The sequence below is a fragment of the Balaenoptera physalus genome (assembly GCF_965194825.1).
Source record: "Balaenoptera physalus genome assembly, chromosome: 10".
In the NCBI taxonomy this organism is placed as follows: Eukaryota; Metazoa; Chordata; class Mammalia; order Artiodactyla; family Balaenopteridae; genus Balaenoptera; species Balaenoptera physalus.
This window is the reverse complement of record NC_138889.1, coordinates 85,660,047-85,681,356: the sequence shown is the minus strand read 5'-3', so window position 1 is coordinate 85,681,356 and position 21,310 is coordinate 85,660,047. Positions and strand designations below refer to the sequence as shown.

The window sequence follows — 21,310 nt, the reverse complement described above, 5'->3', positions numbered from 1 at the left end:
TAAACTGAACTGATTGATGGGCTAGTTTCCCAAATTTCATTCATTCACTTGCTAGCCATCACTTTGCCATATCTGTGAATTATCTGTATTATTATTTGCGCAATAGTTTTCTTTGAATCATCTCTTAATTTATATACAAAAATAGAAAAATGTAAATAGAAATGAAAAATGAAGCCATATATCATTACTTGCATTGTTGTGTTTTTCCAAATATGCATTTTTAGAACATACAAAACTACTTGCCATTTTGTCAGAAATTCATCTCTATTCCACCTAAAATAATCTTGTATCTTACCAATAGAACATATACCGTGTCTTAGGAAAGATAGAACTGGTTAGTTGGTAGAATTCTTTAGGTCATTCAAAGCAAGAATTTTTCCACATTAGAATAACTGCACTATGGCCTTGGTTTTTCATTCAGGCAGGTCAGCTTCGATGGCCTGATCTGAATAAAATGGATAAAGGCAGGCACCTCTTTGTCTGACAATTTTAAAATAATGCTATTTGAATAACAAGAAGTTAGAGCTTGACTGCAGAGCCTTCCAAATTAATCTAGTCTGGAAAAAAACAAAAATGCCATCAAGTAACAGGAGATTTGTCAGCTGCCCTGCTTACAATTTTCATATAAAACACAAAGGTTGGCAGATTATAGATGAAAGGTCATTTCAGCAAAAAAAATATGTCAGACAATCTCATAACATAGGTAACAGAGGATGGAAGTTGGAAACTACTATTGGATTCTCAGAAAGAGATGAGTTTGTTGGCAAAGCGTAAATATCATCACGATTTTCTGTGACTGTTCATTTTGGTGGCTACTTCTTTATGCTGAGTCTCCAAAATTTGATTTAAAAGACACTGAAGAGGCTGTCTTCCTGAGAAAGATTTACTTTGCAGCAGTTTTACTTTTTTTTTTTTTTTCTTAACTGATCTGAAGGGGAGAAATGTACTTCCTTCACCTTGTTTCCCAGTCTCACCCATTCCATCCCTGAACCAAAGCTCTGAAATGGAAAAAACAAGAAGCCAAGGCCTCTTGCAAGAGCAGTGGTACATAAAGACAGGGTTGACAGCGAGTCCATCATCATGAATGATTAAAGGAGGACCAGCAGCTAAAGCATGACTTGTACAAATAGAGTTGCTCAAAGGTTCACGCAGGTAGGACCTGCCTTGGAGCAGATTACTGTCCAGGAAAGCATTTCAGCCCGTTCCAGCCTTGGGAGCACAGGTGAGTCTGGGGATGCAGTATCAGGCCAGTGTGTTCACAGAGCCATGATGTTGAAATTTTGGGGCATCTCAAAAATTTCCAGCGTGTGCAGTGCTGGGAATTTGCAGGCTTCTTAATACATCTTTCATCCGTATTTTAAGTGCAGGGAATTGTGCAAAATATCATCATTCTATCCAAGTAGCTTGCAACATACATCACAGTCTTATTGCCTTATGCTAGTGCAGATTATAAGCTCTGCATGCATTTAAGAGAGGCTTCCTATTTTCTATGAGCTCTTCACTGTAGCCTTGCAAATAACTGAGGCCAAAGGCATTTCACACAGCATTGTGGGCTAATAATCAAGGATATCTATTGATGCTTGGTCACAATGTTTTCGGTTTCGTCTTTCTGCAGTGTTATTTTCTGACTGCTTTCACCTCTCTCCTAAGTCTCGCCCTTAACCCACATGCTATATATACAGTTTTAATACTATTTACAATTTGCATTGCTGAAATCCAAGTGGGCCAATGACAAAACTTGCCTTCCCTTCCAAACAATATAATTCTCTCCCCCACTATAAGCTTCATTAATTGAATCATTGATTCTGGCTTGCTGGTAAGGACCAATTCTTACAACAAATGTATCCAATTTCCTGCTAGTGGTAACTTTCATTCTTCCTGGAATAGCAGGAAACATTAATTTTGCATTGGACCTAGGAGTCTCAGGAAGCTGGAATTATAGGCACCGTCGTCCCGCCCTTTTCCTCCTCAAAATAAAATGAAATAAAATAAAACGAGCAGCTGCCCAGTGGTGAGGCTTGAGGGATGGATAATGACAAAGAAGAGAAAAAGGCATTAATTTCAGGATGGGGGCAGCTGCCCGGCACCATCTCCCTTTGGATTTTGGTTCTTATAGCATCACGGTGAGTTATTAATATGTATGGTCCGTACTTTATTCAAACATTATAAATCTATGCAGAAGTCTGGTGTTTGGGTTTTCCTTTATAGCTTTCATTCTTCTTCCCAGAATTATCTCATTTTGATCGGGAAACTTCTGCATAAAAAACACACATGGAGAACTCACATTTCCATACCATAAATATTAAAAGGGGGTTAAGCTTTACAGTTTCTTCTCCGATCCCAACGGGAGGAAATTTAGCCTTCTGATCAGGGGGCCATTCTTAATGTTCTTTTTATTCGCAAGCCAAAAGGTAAACTTTAACTTGCCATATGAAATTGTACTGTGTAGTTCCTTTCATTTATGTAAATTATGAAATGCTTGGCTATGCCATGTCTTTTGTATGAAGCTTATACTAAAACATCTAGCAGTTATCTGAGTTAAGAATAGTTGGTCGGCTTATTTTTTAAGGGTCAAAACCAAGTCCAGACCTTTTTAAGGCTCGTGATTAAAGTACTTTTAGCTGGATAATTATAAAGTGTGGATTCATCACAGTGAATCTGTAGCAGACACAAAAGGGAAATGGAACTAGCAAACTTAATGTCTCCTTAGTAGCTTTTTAGCCTCTGAGCAGCTTCCTATCTCCCGTTTATTGTCATTTTTGTTAGCATAAAAAAGTAGTCATAAATTTTGGTTCCCATGGAAATATAAAGGAATGCGTGAGCTATTTCATTTGGGGATACTGTCTGCTAATCACACAGCCTCTGCTGTTGTACTTCGTGATGGGAAATGAACGTGCTAATTGGTGCTTTTTTTTTTTTCTTATTTCAGGAAACCTGCCATATGAATATAAAATAGTGATTGCTGGGAATCATGAACTGACATTTGATAAGGAATTCATGGCAGACCTTGTTAAGCAGGACTACTACCGTTTCCCCTCTGTGTCCAAATTGAAACCAGAGGACTTTGACAACGTTCAGTCCCTCCTGACAAACAGTATTTACTTACAAGACTCGGAGGTTACAGTGAAGGGATTCAGGATATACGGTGCACCTTGGTAAGTGTTCATTCCAACAGTCTTCCCCTCTGTTTTTTTAGCTCACCACTCAGAAAGCATGGTTCCGGCTTAGGTGCCTTAAACCAAAAGGATAAAGATGAAGAGAAACCTTTTGGCTGTATTTAGAACATAACACATATTTTGGCACTGCTGCAAAATACGATGCTTGTTGTTTTCATTGTGATGCAGATTTCTTTAGGCAAGATCAATGGGAGCATGGCTTTGGTAGATATGTATCTGTTTGTGTGACCGGGGCTGCATGTGTATCTGTGGGACACAGAAGGATTTGGTGGAAGGTCACCGTGTTACCCTTCACGCAGATTCAGCCACTCTGAACATCCCATCAGCCTACGTGACTCGTTTCCTTCTCGTTTTACATTGGAAGCACTCATAAAATATCTTGCTTAGATTAGAGTTTCTCAAATCTTGCTACACATCAGAATCACCTGACCAACTCTGAAGAAATACAGATTTTGAAGCCATATCCCCCTGAGACTCTGATTTTCCTTCCTGAGGTGGAGCCCAGTGACCTGTATTTTTAAAGCTCCCCAGACAAGACTGAAGCACAGACAGTTTGGAAGTTACTCAGAGAGCTCAGTTCTAGAATTCTCAGTACTGAAATTCTCAGCTCTAGAAAACTTGAAGCAGGCGTGTATTCCTTGGGACCAGACAAGAAAACATTTTGACCTTGGTTCTATCAGTTGCCAGTTGTCTGGTTTTGAAGAAGTTAATTCATAGAGAAGGAACCTCAGTTTCTCTACGACAGTGAAAGTAATACCTACTTTTAGAGGGTTATTATGCGGATTAAATTAGGTGATGTTTGCAGTGGATTGAGAAGAGCGCCTGGTGATTTGCTTAGAATAACAATTACCATTTTTCAGGCCTTAGCTCTGCCACGAGATATTTATGTGAACTTGAGCAAGTCACTTAGCCTCTAGAGCCAGCTTTTTCATCTCTAAAATGGGAGTGTTTGTTAGATCAGAAGATCAGTAGCAGAGGAGTCTTGGATTTTTATTTATTTGCTTTCTTACTTTTTGAGAGCTCTATGTGTATACAGAGCAGAAAAACTAACCTTTACTCACTTAACCTGGAAAAGTATCCCAGTCCTGCCTTAGAAGTTGCGGATAAGGCTGGAAAAGGACAGAGGGAATTCAGATTGGCCACCCCACTCAACAGTTTGGATTGTCTTCTGTAAAATAGAAAGTTGAGATATTTCCTGTAATTTGGTTTTCTAGCTTTACTAGTTGGTATCCAGAAGGACTGATGAGTGGATACAGGAAGTATATTTCCGTTTATTATCAACCTGACCGTGATTCTGAACTCTTAATTGAGTACTTACCAAATGTCAGGCGCTAAAAGTCCTTTATACCTATTATCTCATTTTCTTCAAACTACCTTTAAAGAGACAGGCACTATTGTGATTCTCATTTGGCAGATGAGAAAACTCGGGCGCAGAAAGGTTAAGTAACTGCTCAAGAATCACACGGATTCTAAGTGGTAGCATCCTAATTTGAGTCTGGCTGCAGGGTACATGGTATGCCTGAGGTGGTGGTGGTAGTGCTGTGGTAATTGGTGGTTATAATCTGCAGTGTTTATATCCAGCTTTATGAATGCACGTCAATTAGTTCTTTTTATATGTGACAAGGTGGTAAAGGGCAAGAGAACAAACAGCAGAAATTAGTCCTATCAAACAATAAGCTGAAAGCTGATCTTGGGGTAATGTAGGATGCCGATATCAGCATTTCTGGGTAAAGGGCAGGAGAGAGAGAGCTTTTTCAGCTTCACAGCTCACTTCTTTTTTTTCTTTTTTTTTTTTTAAGTATTTGTTTTTTTTTTTTTTTTAATTTTTGGCTGTGTAGGGTCTTCGTTTCTGTGCAAGGGCTTTCTCTAGTTGCGGCAAGCGGGGGCTACTCTTCATTGCGGTGCGCGGGCCTCTCACTATCGCGGCCTCTCTTGTTGCGGAGCGCAGGCTCAGTAATTGTGGCTCATGGGCCCAGGTGCTCCACAGCATGTGGGATCTTCCCAGACCAGGGTTCGAACCCGTGTCCCCTGCATTGGCAGGCAGATTCTCAACCACTGCACCACCAGGGAAGCCCCACAGCTCACTTCTTAATGATTATGCAGTAGTTGAGGAATGACCTCTAATTGGCAGAGAAGCTCTACATGGAGTTGAGATGATTTTTTCAATAATTTAAGATGATTTTTGAAAAATCTTCAGAGCCCAGAGCATTTAAGCCCATTCCTGAACAAACAGGATTTTCAGAGATTCCCTGGATTGATGGTTGTTGGTGTGATGACAGCAAGCTTCCTCCATTATCTGAGCAGGTCCAGATCTGTTTAGGATAGGGTTTAGCTCAACCAGATTATGGCCGTGTGATGCATGAGGGAGTGATTTTGGATTCTGAGGCAGATCGTGTAGCATCTCAAGAAATAACAAAACATAGTAGTTCAAATATGTGAAGTGATGGGGCATAATTTGGTTTTGGTGGTGGTACAAACTTTGGACAAAGTTTATGTCTGAACTGGATTGATCTCATTCAAAATTGTTTATTTTAATATTGGAGAAACTGGTTAAGTCAAGAAAACACGCAGCATTAGTCTTCTAAAATGTTACCCTGAAGTTGTTTTTACACACAGTTTATTGGGATTTCTAGAAAGTTTGAACTATTTCCTTTCTTTTTACAATGAGGGAGATCTTTAAATGGAATTTGTCTCACCCATAGGAATTGTTGATACTTTGTCTTTTGACCAAGAATACAGGGGTTGATGAAAAGGAAATTGCAATTTCATCATATTTTTATGATGAAAATTAGTATTGATATTAAAAAAATAATAATTAAAATAGTTAAAAAATTAATATTCCCAGAACTGCTGTAATCTGAACATTGATTTAGGAATGCCTATGTTAGCATTTCTATGCAAGGAGGACAGATTTTCCCATTTCTACTACTTATTTATTCAGCCTTGGGACCTTGGGCATTTTTCTGAATGTTTCCATGCCTCCGTTTTCTCATCTCTAAAGTGAGAAATAGCAATATTACTTCTCTCTCATGGTTGTTACAAGTGAGTTAATGCATCCACAGCATGCAGAAGACTTCCTGGCATGGAGTAAGTACTGGATAAGTGTTAGCTTTACTGATGTAGTAGGGTTGGTGTTTCCAATGTACTTTATACCTTTGTCTACCTTCACATGGAGACAATTGCACTAGAGTCAGATGGGCTGGCTTCTAGCCTTAGTTCAGTCTCTGCTGACTGTACAGCAAATCCCTTCTCTATTTTGTAAAACAGGGGTAGTGAGGTCTGCCCCACTTTCTCTCTGATGTCACTCACTTCAATAGTCACCAAAATTAGAATCTTTAAAGAGCATACATATTTGCAGGCATGCTTGATTATTGTAATATCTTGTACAATTTTTAGCTTCTTTCACTATTAAGAATTTGACTGGAAGCAAATCTGGGTGTGGTGGGTGATTTATACTAGAGCTGCTACTCTTCTCCTATGAGAAATAAGGATTTTCCATCCTAAGATTCACACATAGGTGGACATCTGCTTAGTAACCCATTAGATCCTCCAACTCCAATATAATGTGAACGGTTTTAACTTTGATTTCCATGCTTTTCCTATAACTTTTCTGGAGGGAATATTTAGTTCTGATTTACTGATATTGCTAGTGGTTTTCATTTAAAAACAGAAATCAAAATAAGAACCTTGATACTAAGGATTTCCATCCTGTCACAGGTTTCTCAAAAGTAATTGCCATCTCTGTGATAAACCATAGTGGAAAAGAATATAAAAGAATAACGTCTATATGTGTATCACTGAGTCACCTTGCTGTACAGCAGAGATTGCCACAACTTTGTAAATCAACTAGACTTCAATCAAAAAAAAATTTTTTTAAAGTAATTGCCGTCTGACCAGGGAGAGAGCTTATTAACTCATGTATTTACAAAATGTGGATTGTGACTCAGTTTCACTCTAAACAAGGTATATTAGCTCATATTCATTACATGTTTGTAACTTGTAGCACCGCTGAAAGCTTCCTAAAGACCAGAGAGAATTAACGCAGTGTCTCCTAACTTACAATTTAGGAGGAACTTGTATGTGGAAAATAACTTACAATAATCCTGAGCCACTCATGTGTGTTTGCAGTTGGAGCATACTGTCGTGCTTATTAGATCTGCAAAGAAGAGGGTTTGGATGTGGTTTGATGGGTCTGGGAAAATCCAACGGCCTACACTGAAGAAGTTGTGCATGGGGTGCCTTGTCCTGGAAGAAAGGTGCTCCCTTGGAAGGAAGGCAAGAGCTGACCAGTTCTCAAGGGGCAGCCCGGCCTCAGGAGGCCTTCCGCCAGGTTCTGTGGCTTCTGTATGTATTCCTTCGCCACCTCATTCTTCCAAGAATCGTGAAGAAAGGAGTCAGGCGTGATGTATTGTCATGGGACTAACAGTTCAGTCACAGCTTTTCTTAACTTCTCCTATTACATTTTTCTCTCCCACTCTGGGGGACAGAAGAGGGTCTTGTGTGGCCTAGCAGTTAGATCTGCCCAGGACTTGGCTCTCATAACAGCACAGCTCGTGGATTTCTTGTATCCCTTGTGTTGATTTTTTGCCACCGAGGTGGTTCCTGATCTCCTTTTGTGATCACTTTCAGCTTTTGATCCCAAAAATGTCTTTTCCAAAGGTTGATTGTGGTCAGAAAGAGGAGACAAAATTATAATCTGTCAAATATCAGCCACTGATATTTGTGCTAATTCACTGCTTGTCTGGTCAGGGTGGAGGGGAGGTGGCATTTTGAAATCATCTTTGTATTTTTGGTTACTGGATCTGTAGCCAGCGTTTTAGTGCAAGTAGATTTCCATAAACTCACTCGTGGGACTGGGCATTTAAAAATCGACTAGCCCCTTCTTTTTTCTGATTTCAGTTGCTCTTTGGCTACTAAGATGCTTATGTAGAAAAAACAATCCAGGTGCAAACGGATCAGTAGCCAAGCCACAAAAAGTAAAAAGTCCGTCTTGCTCTGACCTGAGTGTGGCAGTTGTATTGTTCAGCAATGCACCTTGTTCCCCTCCTGAACAGAAACGCAGAGCTAGTCTCCTGTGGCTTTTAATGAATATGAGCAGGGCTTTCCAATGTCCAGGAATTTGATCTCTACTCTGACCAAGGGGTCAGGAACGAAGAGCACACTTTCTCATGTTAGAGTAGACCCAGGTGTAATTTGTCAGATTTAGTAATTGTAGAGGAAGTGCCTTAACTTCTGCAGCAGGAAAATTAGATCGAGCCTAGGCAGCGTAATTCTAAAATGGCTGAAATAGCAAGAGAAAGTCCATTGAGCTGCATTTTCAAAGGAAGTGTGTGCAGGATAATTTTTTTTTTCCTTCCTCTCTCCCCCTCATTTTGGATCATCAACATGTTGAGTTTGTCTGTTCGTTCAGATGTAATTTTCTCAGCGTTTTTCAAAGTGGGAGTTAAGCGTTGTTTCCACTCTCTGCAGCCTTTATCATTGTGTTTGCATCCAAACAGCTACAAGGTTGCTCACGTTTTCTTGTTCTGATCAGCACAATGGTACTGTAAGTTTACCCTGTCAGAAAGCTTCAGATGTTTTTATTTCCAATTATAAGGTTTGTAATGCATCATGTATTTCGCTGACAGTCTTCAAGTTCTTGCAGCAGCGAAAAAATTAACAGCAGATATTGAGTGAGAGGATGAGAAAACCAATTGACCACTCATGATAGAATTCAGATCTGGGGATGGGTGGAATGGGCTCATTTATTTTATTTTCAAGTCATACTTTGTAATTAACTTGGGCCAAAAAAAAAAAAAAGGGAAGAAGAAGAAAAGAAAGAAACATCTCCACGTTCAGCAGGAGAGTCCTTTCACACTAAAGAACAGGACTGTACGAACAAGACTGATATTGTGCCACGATTTCAGGGATTCCAGCTTTTATTCAGGAGGGCTCAGGAAGGTATTGGCACAGAAACAGGTCTGTGTGTGTGTGTTAAACAAATACGCACTCTCCTTCTACATGATTCTGTTCCAGGGCCCAGGCTAACGTTTCATTTTTCTTGGCGTGAGGCCCACGGACTCTCCCATTCTGAAACCTGTGGCGGGTCTGTCCTGCTCTAGAATTACAGGCTCTGTTTACATTTTCGCCTGCTTCAGAATGCAGCTGACTGCTCTGAAAGCTGCACGGGATCAGCTTCATTTCTGGTTTAACAACCGCGCTGTTTATTTGGAAAAGGAGAAAGCAAACCCTGTCCACTTGCTTCCTACCTCACATTGCTAGCCATACCAGTACATACCTTGGCAAAAGCTGGTTTATGTGGAGTTTAGGACGTTGGATGCAACTCATACCTTTCCGCCTGCTTGTCGTGTGCCTTTAGCTGATGTGTTGTTGGTGGTGGTCGTATAGATGAATGTGGAGGGGGGTATAGAAGTGTTCCTGGGCATTCAGTTATGCTTAATATCAGCCATTGGCATAATTTAAATTTTTGCCTGCACATTCTGAGAGACCAACTCAATTAGCAAACGAAGATAATAAACTTCTATTTGGATGATATATTTCACTTAGAGAACTTTCACATGTGTTATCTCCTTTGGGCTTCACAACAGTTCTAAATAGTTAAAATTTAAAACCAATTCTAAACAATTAAAAGGCAAAGGGCACGTATTCATAATAATTATTAATAATAGCCAGCATTTACAAGTGCTTGTATGTCGTGACAGTGCTGCCCGGTGTTGCCTCCTATTGACAGAGGAAACCAAGATCGAGCTTTTGGCGGAAAAGGCGACTTGCCCAAAGTTAGTTTGGGGAGAAATAGGACTAGAATCCAGCCTTCCTTTGCTGAGCTCTTGAGGCTGAGCCGGGATATCCTAGTAACCGCACATGTCACTCTACTCCTTGACCTGAGGCAACTCAGGAAGTGGCCACTTAGAAGCCTTGGCTGTTCCCATCTAGTTGCAAAAAGAACACACAGAAATCCAGGCCAGTCCTCTCAGGAGCTCTCAGGCTTCAATGATGGGGTGCTTGAAGGCGGGGAGGACAATGGGAATGTTGGGGGGACAGAACAAAAGAATCATCCTGATCTTCTGCATGGTGTGCCCCAGAGCCTAGGGTTCAAAAAATGAGGATCTATACCTGTGCGTTATAAGGCACGGATCAGCTGCTCTGGTGTTTCTGCTCCATGGCGACAACTTCCGTTTCCTTTGCACACACGTCAGAGGGGCAAGTATCGGGTGCACGTGGCTATTTCCCTCTGAAGCACCAAGGAGCAGCTGAGAGAGACGGCAGCCCCGGGCACACACACCGAGAAGGAAGTGCTGACCGTGTTTCCCCACGGAAGTCGGGCTGGTGTGGGACCCACACACCGTGCTCCAGGCACACCTGGACTTCACGATGAGACCCTGCTGGCTCGCTGCTGGGGGTTCTTTCATTTTCTCATGTTACACTGACAGGTTCTTTTTTTTTTTTTTTTTTTTTAATTATTTATTTATTTTTGGCTGTGTTGGGTCTTCGTTTCTGTGCGAGGACTTTCTCCAGTTGTGGCAAGCGGGGGCCACTCTTCATCGCGGTGCGCGGGCCTCTCACTATCTCGGCCTCTCTTGCTGCGGAGCACAGGCTCCAGACGCGCAGGCTCAGTAATTGTGGCTCACAGGCCTAGTTGCTCCGTGGCATGTGGGATCTTCCCAGACCAGGGCTCGAACCGGTGTCCCCTGCATTGGCAGGCAGATTCTCAACCACTGCACCACCAGGGAAGCCCCAGGTTCCTTTTTAACCCAGAGTTGCTGCTGGTGGAGGGAAGGAGATGATACAGTGGCTCTAAGCTCCACAAGGGCGGGGACCCTGCCAGCTTTGTTCTCCGTGCATACCCTAGGCCAGCCCAGGGCCTGGCACACAGGGGGTGTTCGGTCCGTTTCTGCTGAATGAATGAATGAATGAATGAGGGTGGTAGTGGTAAAGATGTGTCTATGGCTGCCTGACTGAAGGTCCACACCTATGAGACACCCAGTTGCAAAAGAAAAAATATTTCCAAGACAAGATCGAGCACAGCCATGAATCTGCAAGGACAGCTAGAGATGGTAGAACAAAGTGGAACCAAACAAAGCACTAACCTATGTCCATGAGTGCTTCATGAACATGTCTAGATCCTTCCCGAACATTCGGAAAGACAGAGTGCACGGCATCTCTCCAGGTGAGCATGGTCTAGTAAAGGTGAGGAGAGGGGGCAGTGGGACAGACCTACCTAGAAGGCAGTGAGAATTTTCAAAGAAAGGCTCCAACAGTATTTTTAGACTCTTCATTGTCATTTCTGTACCTCATTTGCCTTATCCCCATGCTCTGAGTAGCTACAGAAATTTCTATTAGATTTGGAGACTACGTCTTCCAGCTACAGTAAAAGCAGCCAGTGTAAAGTGTGAGTTTGGTTGGAAGCTAAACCAAGTGGGCCCTCAGAATGTCCTTTGGACGTTAGAAACCAGTTATTAAACATGTAGTATTCTCTTTTCTCAATGGTTGAGTTCTCAATGGTTGAATTCTTTGAGTTGAATTACAGCCATACAGATTCTGTACCATTTATTTTCAAGCTATTTGGCAAACACGTATTTCTTATTTAATCCTTTGATTGTAAGTGTAATGTGAATTTCTGCGGACATTACCAGGTGGTGAGCCCACTGGCATCCCTTTGACAATTGTGACCCGTATTTGCCGGGTTCCAGGCACTGCTGCTGCTCTGCCTTCCTGCATACATTTACCCTATAGCTCAGGTGTGCTCACAAGGAAGTCCAGGTAACTACACAGGTAGCTTCCTTCAGTCCCCCTGATGATCCGTAGGGAGGGTGAATGGGCTTCGGAGCCCACAGCTTGGAGGTTGCCACTTCTACCTAGCGCTCCGTTTTTGCCGGGCACCTCACCTGCATGGCCTCGGGTCACCCCTTTACCCCTTTGGGTGAGTCTGCCTGCTGCCAGAGTTGTTTCACAACAGAGTCACGGTGATCAAAGCCATGCTGTGTTCTGCGCTCGACAGGGGAGAGGCCCTGTGCCCTTCTAGGCTGCTCTGTAAGAGGACCATCAAAGGATGTCACTCAGCCTCCCAGAGAGTCACCTGTATGCCCGTGGGAGGCTTGTTGGGAGACAGGACAAAACATGCTGTGCTCAGGGACATCCCTCTGACAGTGAAGGGTTTGTTGAAACTGGCTGAGCTCTTCTTGCTGATTCCCTCTTTCCTTAAAACATCAGTTCCTCAGGTTAACAAACTTCTGGCTGGACCTCCCCAGCAGGGAGACACCCCCTGAAAGGTCTTATCCCCAGGCTGGACGTAACTTAAACAGCTGCAGCCCTGTTCTACCCACTGTCGGGGGAAGCAGTGTGTGTATAGAGGCCGCAGGCTTTAGCCTTTAGAAGCAGCTGTCCCCAGCGAGCTTGTGTCTCAGTTTTATCATTTAGAACTCACTTACCTTCTTAAGCAAGTTGTTTCATCTCTAAGCCACAGTTTCATCTGTGAAATGGGTATGCAAAGAACAACAACTACGATTCCTTGAGCATCACCCACGTACAGGTATTTTACGTAAAATAGTTTTTAAGCCTCACAGCCACCCTGTAAAGAAAGTAATATTTCCCCCACTTGGGAGATGATAAAATTGAAGTTTTATGATGAAAATAGAGAAGTTAAATAACTACACAAGGACACTCATTTCCTAAGTAGCAGAACTGGAAGTCTAACCTCAAAGCCTTAATTTTTTCACTGCTCTGTGTATTTTTCGTGGGATTAAAATGCGATCGTGTATATTAAGTTCCTGGCACTCAGTAAATGTTCAATAAATATTATTTTCTTCCCTGGCAAGTAATAGTTGTGTAGCTTTGTGATGGCTATTTTTGTTTGTTTGTCTGTCTGTGTTCTTGTCTTTTTTTATGATGGTATATCAGGGTGGAAGGGGAGAAGCAAAAAGGGACAGAAAGGAGGTGAATAAAAAACTTAGTCTAGGAAAATAGTTACCCCTATGTGTGTGTGTATGTGAGGGAGGTGGGGAGAGAAAAGAATTTTTAAAAGCAAACATTGTATGGTTTCATTGCACGGCAAGTTGCTAATGATCTGGATAAGTGGAAACCATTTAGGAAAGGAACCCCATATATCGGCAGCTTGTGGTCAAAGGACGTGGAAGAGTGAATAGATGTCTGTTAAATGAAGACATATGGGACATTTTAAGGTCACTTACATGGAGCATCATTTTAAATGTATGAGTAACGCTCGGTACTGCGTTTTCACCCAGGAAAAAAATAAAGGTAATCTTGGATGGGAACTATAAATTGAAAGTGGAATGTTCCGTGAGGGCTGCTCAAACAGGAAGTTAGTGGCAAATCGGAAAGCTTTTGGATTAGCAGAATGTGTCTGCATTCTGTAAAGAGCAGAAAAAATGAGTTTGAAAATCTGCTTTAATTCAGGAGAGGATATAGGAAGATTGTTTTGCACAAATATTAGAAAAGATCAGCTAGGTTAAAGTGTAAATACAATTACTGTGACTAATAATGTCCAAGTACGAAATTTGCAGCAAAAAATGAAAAATAAATGAAGAGAAGCACCTGGTATATAAAACCTAATGTCTGGCATGGTGGGTTTAGGATGGATCACATTTTTTTTAAAAAGCAGTGCTAACAGATCAGCTCGGTGCTTTGTGACCACCTAGAGGGGTGGGATAGGGAGGGTGGGAGGGAGACACAAGAGGGAGGGGATATGGAGATATATGTATATGTACAGCTGATTCACTTTGTTGTACAGCAGAAACTAACACACCATTATAAAGCAATTATACTCCAATAAAGATGTTTCAAAAAAATAAAAATTTAATTTAATTTAATTTAATTAAAAAATAAACAGTGCTAAAATTTCATAGAACCTACAGTAAATCAACATTGAAGACTAAGTAAAACCAATGCTATGTGTGTAAAGGAAAAAAAAGAGGTCAGAGCTGACACACTGATTTTCCATCTTCTCCTAAAATTTGTTACGAACTTCTTTTACATACGATGTACAAAATAATGGCACATAAAACTAAGTGCCTCTGATGCCTGCCTGGCTTTTTAACTGGAGATGACTGTTTCTCTCACTACATTTCAAGCTACTTTATGCATTGAAATGATGGGACATATCAATTTTAATTCTAAATCCAGTAAGGTATGCTGACTTTCCGTGCCACACAAGGCTCCATAAACAATGGGAAGTAGCTTAAAGCATCATAATTCCAGAAATAGGATTATCAAAAACAGAAACTAGGGGAAAAAAAAGTTTTTATTGTCTTATTGATTTAAAAGTCCAACCCCTCAAATCACTAGGCCATAATTGGGGCCTCTATTTTCATTTTGAATCAAGAATTAATAGAAAAAACCTTCTTGCTTTGATCTTTTCAGAACAAAATAAAAGCTGCTAGACTAAAACCTAATCAGAAATGGTTGATGGAAAAACTAGTTGGAAATAGGCTGTTGGGCTATTATTAGCCACCTCCCCGCTTTTTTTTTTTTCTTTCCTTGGGTGTTATGACTTAAGGGGAGAAATTGTGGAAAGGACATTTGTTTAAGAAATTCAACTCAAATTCGTGAGTTTTGCTTTTATATTTAAATATATTAATACATAGGAAGCACTTGAGAATGAGGGGTTTAGGCTGTGTTTATGATGCCTTTGTTACTAAACATTTTTTAATGCTTCCCGATTTTTCAGATGAAACAGCAAAGACTACTTATTTTTCTTACCCAAATTCAGCTTCTCCCTTAAAAACATGTAGTAATTCTGTACAGGGAAGTACTTACCTGTAGGTCCCGCAGAATGAATATGAAAAACGGGAGACCAAAGTGTGTGCATATAATGCTGGCCCTGACCTTTGTGCTTTTAAATAGCTCTTACCAGAGGTGAATTCTGTGTGGTTCGCTGGCTTACAGAGCAGCTTCAGAGGCAGGCCCAGGAGAGGTGAGGGAATTTTCAGGGTATTGAAGTGCCTGCCTACATTCAAACACACCATATATGCCATTCAGTACTACTCTTAAAGGGAAAATCTGATATTAAGGACGGTATTGGTTTTTAAGGTTATTTGTTATAGAAATTGCCTCTGTAGAGTTTGAACTCTGTTCTGAAAAGCCTGAGAGAAACAGGATCACTTCTTTGGAAATTTTGAAGTTTGGCTGGCCTGTAAACCACAGGCTTAACCATACGCTAAAGTCAGTTCTGAGGTTTTGTAACTGTTGATACTTATGATTTTCATTATAAATGTGTTTTTACTTTGTTGATTGTTGCAATAAACAGAATCATTGGATTACTGATAGAGCAGAATACAAATATGCCAGAGAAAATCCATTTTCTTTGTGCATTGACTCAAATAACTCTTCTTGTGAATGAGACCAAAAAAACTTGTCTTTCTGGGTTTTCTACAAGTAAGAACAGAACAAAAAAAAAAAGGTGAAAGGAAAATAGCTATTACAGAATATCAAGGGTAGAAATCATGCAAAAAGTAGACATCTCAATTCCTAAAGGTTATGTTTTCCAAGCTGTGTAAATCCTCTTCAGTTAATCGGACACTCACATGAATAAAAGCTTTACAATTCCAGTGAATATTCATCCATTCACCTGGTTTTGGTCATTCAAGAATTAGCATCAGACATCAGAGAGCAATGGTATGTTTTTCTTCTTACATTTAGCAGTAAGCTTTTCACAAGCTATATTCCCACCAAAAATATACAGAGGTATCAATAGCATCACAAAAAAATGTATATACATATATAGAGAAAATGAAAACCGAAAGGTAATACACCACAAGTATAACAACAGTTTTCTCTTATGAATTGTTCTTTCTTTCTTTCATTCTACTTGTCTGGGACTTTTATGTGTTCTTGCAGTGGGTAAGTTTTATTTTTACAGTCAGAAGAAAAGGCCACATTCTCTAGCTGTAAGATGTATGCTAGGGGTAATTTGGACGTTGACTCTCTCATTTTTTCTAACTTTGTGCCGTCGTTGTGTATCTAGTTCTTGCAGAGTTGTGGGCCTGGACATATGCACACACTTCAGGGATTACCTGTGTCACAGGCCATTGCCAAAGATTTGGGGGGTGGGGGTGGACGTCTGTCCTCATCAACAAGTTCTGTGTGTGCCCTGCTGAAATGGAAAGATTCCCGGAAAGCACCAGAGCTGTGCTTCATTCTGCTGAAAATTTTTGTTTCCTCTTTTAAATCAGTCTCTCCCAAAAAAGGTGGAACCCAGATGGCTCATTTGGTGATGGGGTGACTGATGGAACCCAGCCCTCTTTGGTGCTGCATTTTTGATTCACCCCCCTGTGTGACTTGGGTCTGTAGGTCTGGCTTTACAGGATGCGACTTCAGTCAAGGAAAGCCTGGTGCCTACCTTTGCTTATTTGTATTCCAGTGCTGTACCCTCCCCTCCTCTCGTGTGTCTTTGTTCTATTAATCTGCAAAACAGGGCTCGACTTGTGATTAGTCCTTGGAGCTTGTTTCTATTAATCAGCCCGCAAAACAGGTCGACTTGGATGCTTTTGTTCCAGAGCTTAATGTGTTCTCCTTGTCAGGCTGTGGTTCAGGCTGCTCAGTTTGCCTTAAATGGGACCAGAGAGTGAAATTTGATTTTTATATGCTGATTGCATTGTAAAGAGAGAAAATACCATTTGAAAAGACAACAGGAAAATGCTAATGTAGGATTGTAGAGATGTGTTTTAGGAAGAGGAAAAGTTTACAGAAAATGTAACTTGTGTAGCCTTGTTGTGCTGTAGGATACACTGCACAGTGCAGTTGACTGGAACAGAAAATAAAGCATCATTTATATTCTATAGTCGAGAAGTATGGTGTGCAGCAAAGGCTGCCTATTAATAATAATATTATGTGTGTTTATATGTAATTTTCTTTTGATAACTTAAAGTGGGAACAGCATCCTGTTAGCCCCAATATTGAGGAATTATAAGAAGACCCAATACGATTTTGTGAGTTTCCTTGCTCTTTTCTTCCCACCCTCCCTTGTGCTGAAGGACCTTGGCACAGTTTAAAATTATTCTACCTGTTAGGTAGGGGGAAACTCTGTATCTCAATTTTGTTATCTTCATTATCAAGGGACAAGCATTGACCTAACTGTGTGAGATAGAGTGTGGGTGAGCTGAGTGATGATTATAAATTGCTTTGTAAAATGCTCGTTATCACCATTTTAAAAATTCTGCGAACTCTAATGTGCAAAGGATAAGATTGCTGGAAAAGAATTTTAATGTATAACTTTTCCCAGTGACAGCGATGCTATTGGAGAAAAACAGTTTTCTATTGGAAGTCATCTTTTACATCTCTAAAAATTTCTAGTGAATTTCAGCCTTCATTACTTGTGAAATAATGCCCCCTCTAAAAAAAACAATAATAAAAAAATCTGTTGAAGTATATGCAAGGAGCAAACTGTCAGAGTCCCAAATTAAATTTGTCATCAGTGATAAATTTAGTGCTGTAAGATACTTTAATAAGTGCTTCAGCTTGATTTATTGGTTTTGTGAGTTACCAAGAGTATATTATGTCTTGTACAGAACTTAGCAGAAGCAATTTCTGACTAGACCTTCCTTGATTAAAAAAAATGAAGTCTCATTTTAGTCGCAGTGGTAATTATTTTAGTGCCAAATTGGAAGGTAAGCACACTGCAGTTCTGTCATTAATATAAAAAAAGAAAGAAAAGAAAAAGAAAAAAATGTCAAAATGCAAAAGGGAAAACATTTGAAAGGTTCTGGTTCTTTATTTTTGCACATACTTTATTTCCTTCGTGTATACTGGGTGTCTAGGCTGTTTTACTGGTTGGGACTTAAGTTGCAGCCATCACACATATAATCACTAATGAGTGTCAGGATTCAGCTGCTAATTTGAAAGGCTTTGTGGCTCTTTCACCCCAGACACTAGCAGCTTCATTAGGCTCTGCTTTGTCCAGCCTGACCTTTGCTGGCCTCTAGATCACAGCTAAATACCAACATTACACCAACACTCTCCCATTGAAACAGTCCAGACCTGATTCCTTTGGTGCATATCTTATCAGAATCTGCTCCTGACAGAAACTTGGGTGCCTCATGCCGCATAATTAGGATTACATTCCCCCAAAGAGGCCCTACTTCCTCACACCCATGGGAGTGTTCAGTTTGATTGGAGATTTGAATTTTAGAGCAATTAGCAAATTTCTGTCTTTTTTTTTTAATGTTCTTTTAAAAGGCATAACTTTTTTAATGTGTTTTTATGTGAAAAGCAACAAAAAAATTTTTTTCCCTTGGGGAAGGAAAACCCATACAATTTAGTATTAATGGCATCAAATAAGAAAAAAGAAAAGGAAATCTAACGGTGTTTTAATTTTTCTTTAGAGGTTTGTCTTTGGGAGTGCACTCTCCTTAAAAATCAAACCAGTTAGCAAGCAGGTGGAGGAGAGCTTTCTATCTGTTGTGCTCTTTTAAACATCCTGAGAAATAAAACGTGGGCATGATTTGTCAAGCTTTAGGGTGTCGGGAAGGAAAGCCTTTATTTCTCAGTGACGTAGTTTGTAGATTCTCCGCCTGCTGTTCCCAATTCCCAGAGAAATTATTCTGCATTAGTTTAAAACTTTACCCTATATTTGCTATAAAGCAGTAGTCAGGTGGTGGTGTCTTTTGGCATGGTCTGTGACTATCAACTAGGAAAATAAATCCTTATAAACTTCTTTCTCATCAGATCCAGTCTTCCAAGCCAGGTCTCCAGTGATCTTATTTTGAAGTGGTTTGAATTCTCCTTCCTTTTTACGGAGAGTCATAAAATTAGAGATGGGCAGGAGCTCTCTGATTGCATCACTTTTTCCACCCCTTTGGCCAGTGGCTCCCCTCCCTCCAGCATATTCCCTGGTGTTCCATTCAGCCTCGGTTAGGATACTAAGACCAGAGAGGCTTCTTGTTCAGTCCCCTCTGGGAAAATGTCCCACGGTCCTTGACATGTGGGTGTGCTTTCAGGCATGCGAGCTGAGGTTTTCTCTGCTTTAAGAATCCTCTTCATTCTTACCTTCAGTCTCTCTTCTTATTCCTCGACCCTCAGGAACTTTTCCTGTCTCGGTCAAACAGCCTGTATGTATTGTGAACAAAGAAACAATCCACACATGCATGGTTTTGTCTTTTTATCCTCCTCATTCAAAATGACAGCATTATTTAGGGGATTTTCTCATTATTAACCATGTGTCTAAGATGTGCCTAAATTTGAATAGTCCATAAATTTTACCTATAAATGAATCTCATAAATCCTAAGCCATTTCATAGACCCTGTGACCAGAGCTTCTCAGAGTCTTGTTGGTATTGAGACTTTTCAGGAATCTAGGATCAAGATGAGGACTCTGTAAAGTTTGTTTTTAGATGGACAAAATTAAATTTATCCAAGTCCTTGGTCACTGTTATCATGGGCCTGTGCATATCCCTTATTATTATCGTGTTATTTATCCATTTATGAATAATGTAGTGAACATCCATTGACCCACACTACACAGCCAGAGAACTAGACTACTGACAATAATTTGTGTTTGTGTTTGTGCTTTCCCCTCTCTTACTGTTACGCCTTCCTTCTCCAGGTATACATTAATTTGAAGTTTGTCTTTTCAAATAGATACAGGAAAAGCATTTGACTAATTTCAACACTCATTCATAAAAACTCTCAGCAACTAGGAGTAGAAAGGAACTTCATCATCTGATACAGGGTCACAACCTACTGTTAGCATCAGAGTTCATGGTAAATATTGAATGCTTTCAAACTAAGATCAGGAAAATGTAAGGGTTCTTGGACTCACACTTCTAGTCACCAATTTTTGGAGGCCCTAAACAGTATAATAAAGCACAAAAAAGAAATAAAAGGAATGAAGATTGTAAAGGAAAAAGTAAAATTGTCTCTTTTTTGCATGTGACACGGTTGTTAATTAAGAAAATTCTAAGGAATCTCCAAAACAACAGAATTCTAAGGAATTTCTAAGAATCAAGAAGTAATAAGTAAATTTAGCAAGGTTACAGGATAAAGGGCTAGTATATAAATAAGCAACTGCTTATTTATATACTAGCAACATAAAATTGAAAATGAATTTTTTTTCAATGTTAATTACAATAGTACCAAAACCATAAAATGGCAAGGGTAAATATAACAGAAGATCTGGAGTATCTTTTCACTGAAAATTAAGCAATATTGCTGAAAGGATTAAAGAAGACTTAAACAAGTGAAGATGTACTGTGTTTGTAGACTGTTCAGTCCTCCCCCAATTAATCTATAGGTGCAACTTAGTCTACCGGCTGAGTCAAAATCTCAGCAGACTTTTGATTTTTGGAAATAAACAAGTTGATTCTAATATTTTTTTGAAAATGAAAAAAGAAGATCTAGAATAGCCAAAAGTAATTAAAAAATAAAAGTTGGTGGACTTATATTATCTGATATCCAGACTTACTATAAATCTTTTAATAATCAAAACACTGTGATAATGGTGAAAGATAGACATATAGATCAATGGAAGAGAAAAAGGAGTCCGGAAACAGACTCACACATATATGGTCAAACGAATTTTGACACAGTGCCAAGGCAATTTAAAGGGGAAACAGTAGTCTTCAATCAACTTGGACAAATAAATGTCATATGGAAAACCTGGACTCATACGTCACACCATATACAAAAATAAATACAAAATAGATATTATACTGAAATAGAAAAAGTAACTCTATAAAACTTCTAGAAGAAAACTTAAAAGAAAATATTGGGATAGGCAAAGATTTCTTGGGCATATAAAAAGCATGAATCTTAAAGAAAAAAAATGACAAATTGAACTTTATCAAAATTAAAAACTTTTCCTGTTCAGAAAACACCATTACAAAAATAAAAAGGCAGTCCACAATCTGGGAGAACTTATTCTTAATACATAAAGCTCACAATTATGTAAATCTCTATCCAGAATATCTGAAGCACTCCTACAACTCAATAATAAGAAGACAAATAACCCAATAAATGGTCAAAAGTTTTAATTGTCTCTTCATAAAGAGATATATACAAATGGTCATTAAGCATACAGGAAGATATTCACCATGATTAATCATGGTGGACATGCAAACTAAAACCACAGTGAGATACCACAATGCACTGTGTAGAGTGACTAAAATTTCTAACAATACCAAGAG

The 21,310-nt window shown here is 39.8% G+C and overlaps 1 protein-coding gene across 13 annotated transcripts in view; it reads left to right on the top strand.

Moving 5' to 3' along the window:
- The window catches only part of MPPED2 (metallophosphoesterase domain containing 2), a 173,109-nt gene that overhangs the window by 84,944 nt on the left and 66,855 nt on the right, over positions 1 to 21,310 (top strand). For 12 of the 13 annotated variants that reach the window (XM_082476731.1, XM_082476724.1, XM_082476728.1 and 9 more), the window contains one exon: positions 2,930 to 3,155. In XM_082476731.1, the coding sequence (XP_082332857.1) occupies positions 2,930 to 3,155 (226 nt within the window). Of the gene's footprint in view, positions 1 to 2,929; positions 3,156 to 10,258; positions 13,798 to 21,310 lie in introns of those variants that run through there. The other variant, XM_082476735.1, reaches the window with a different exon arrangement.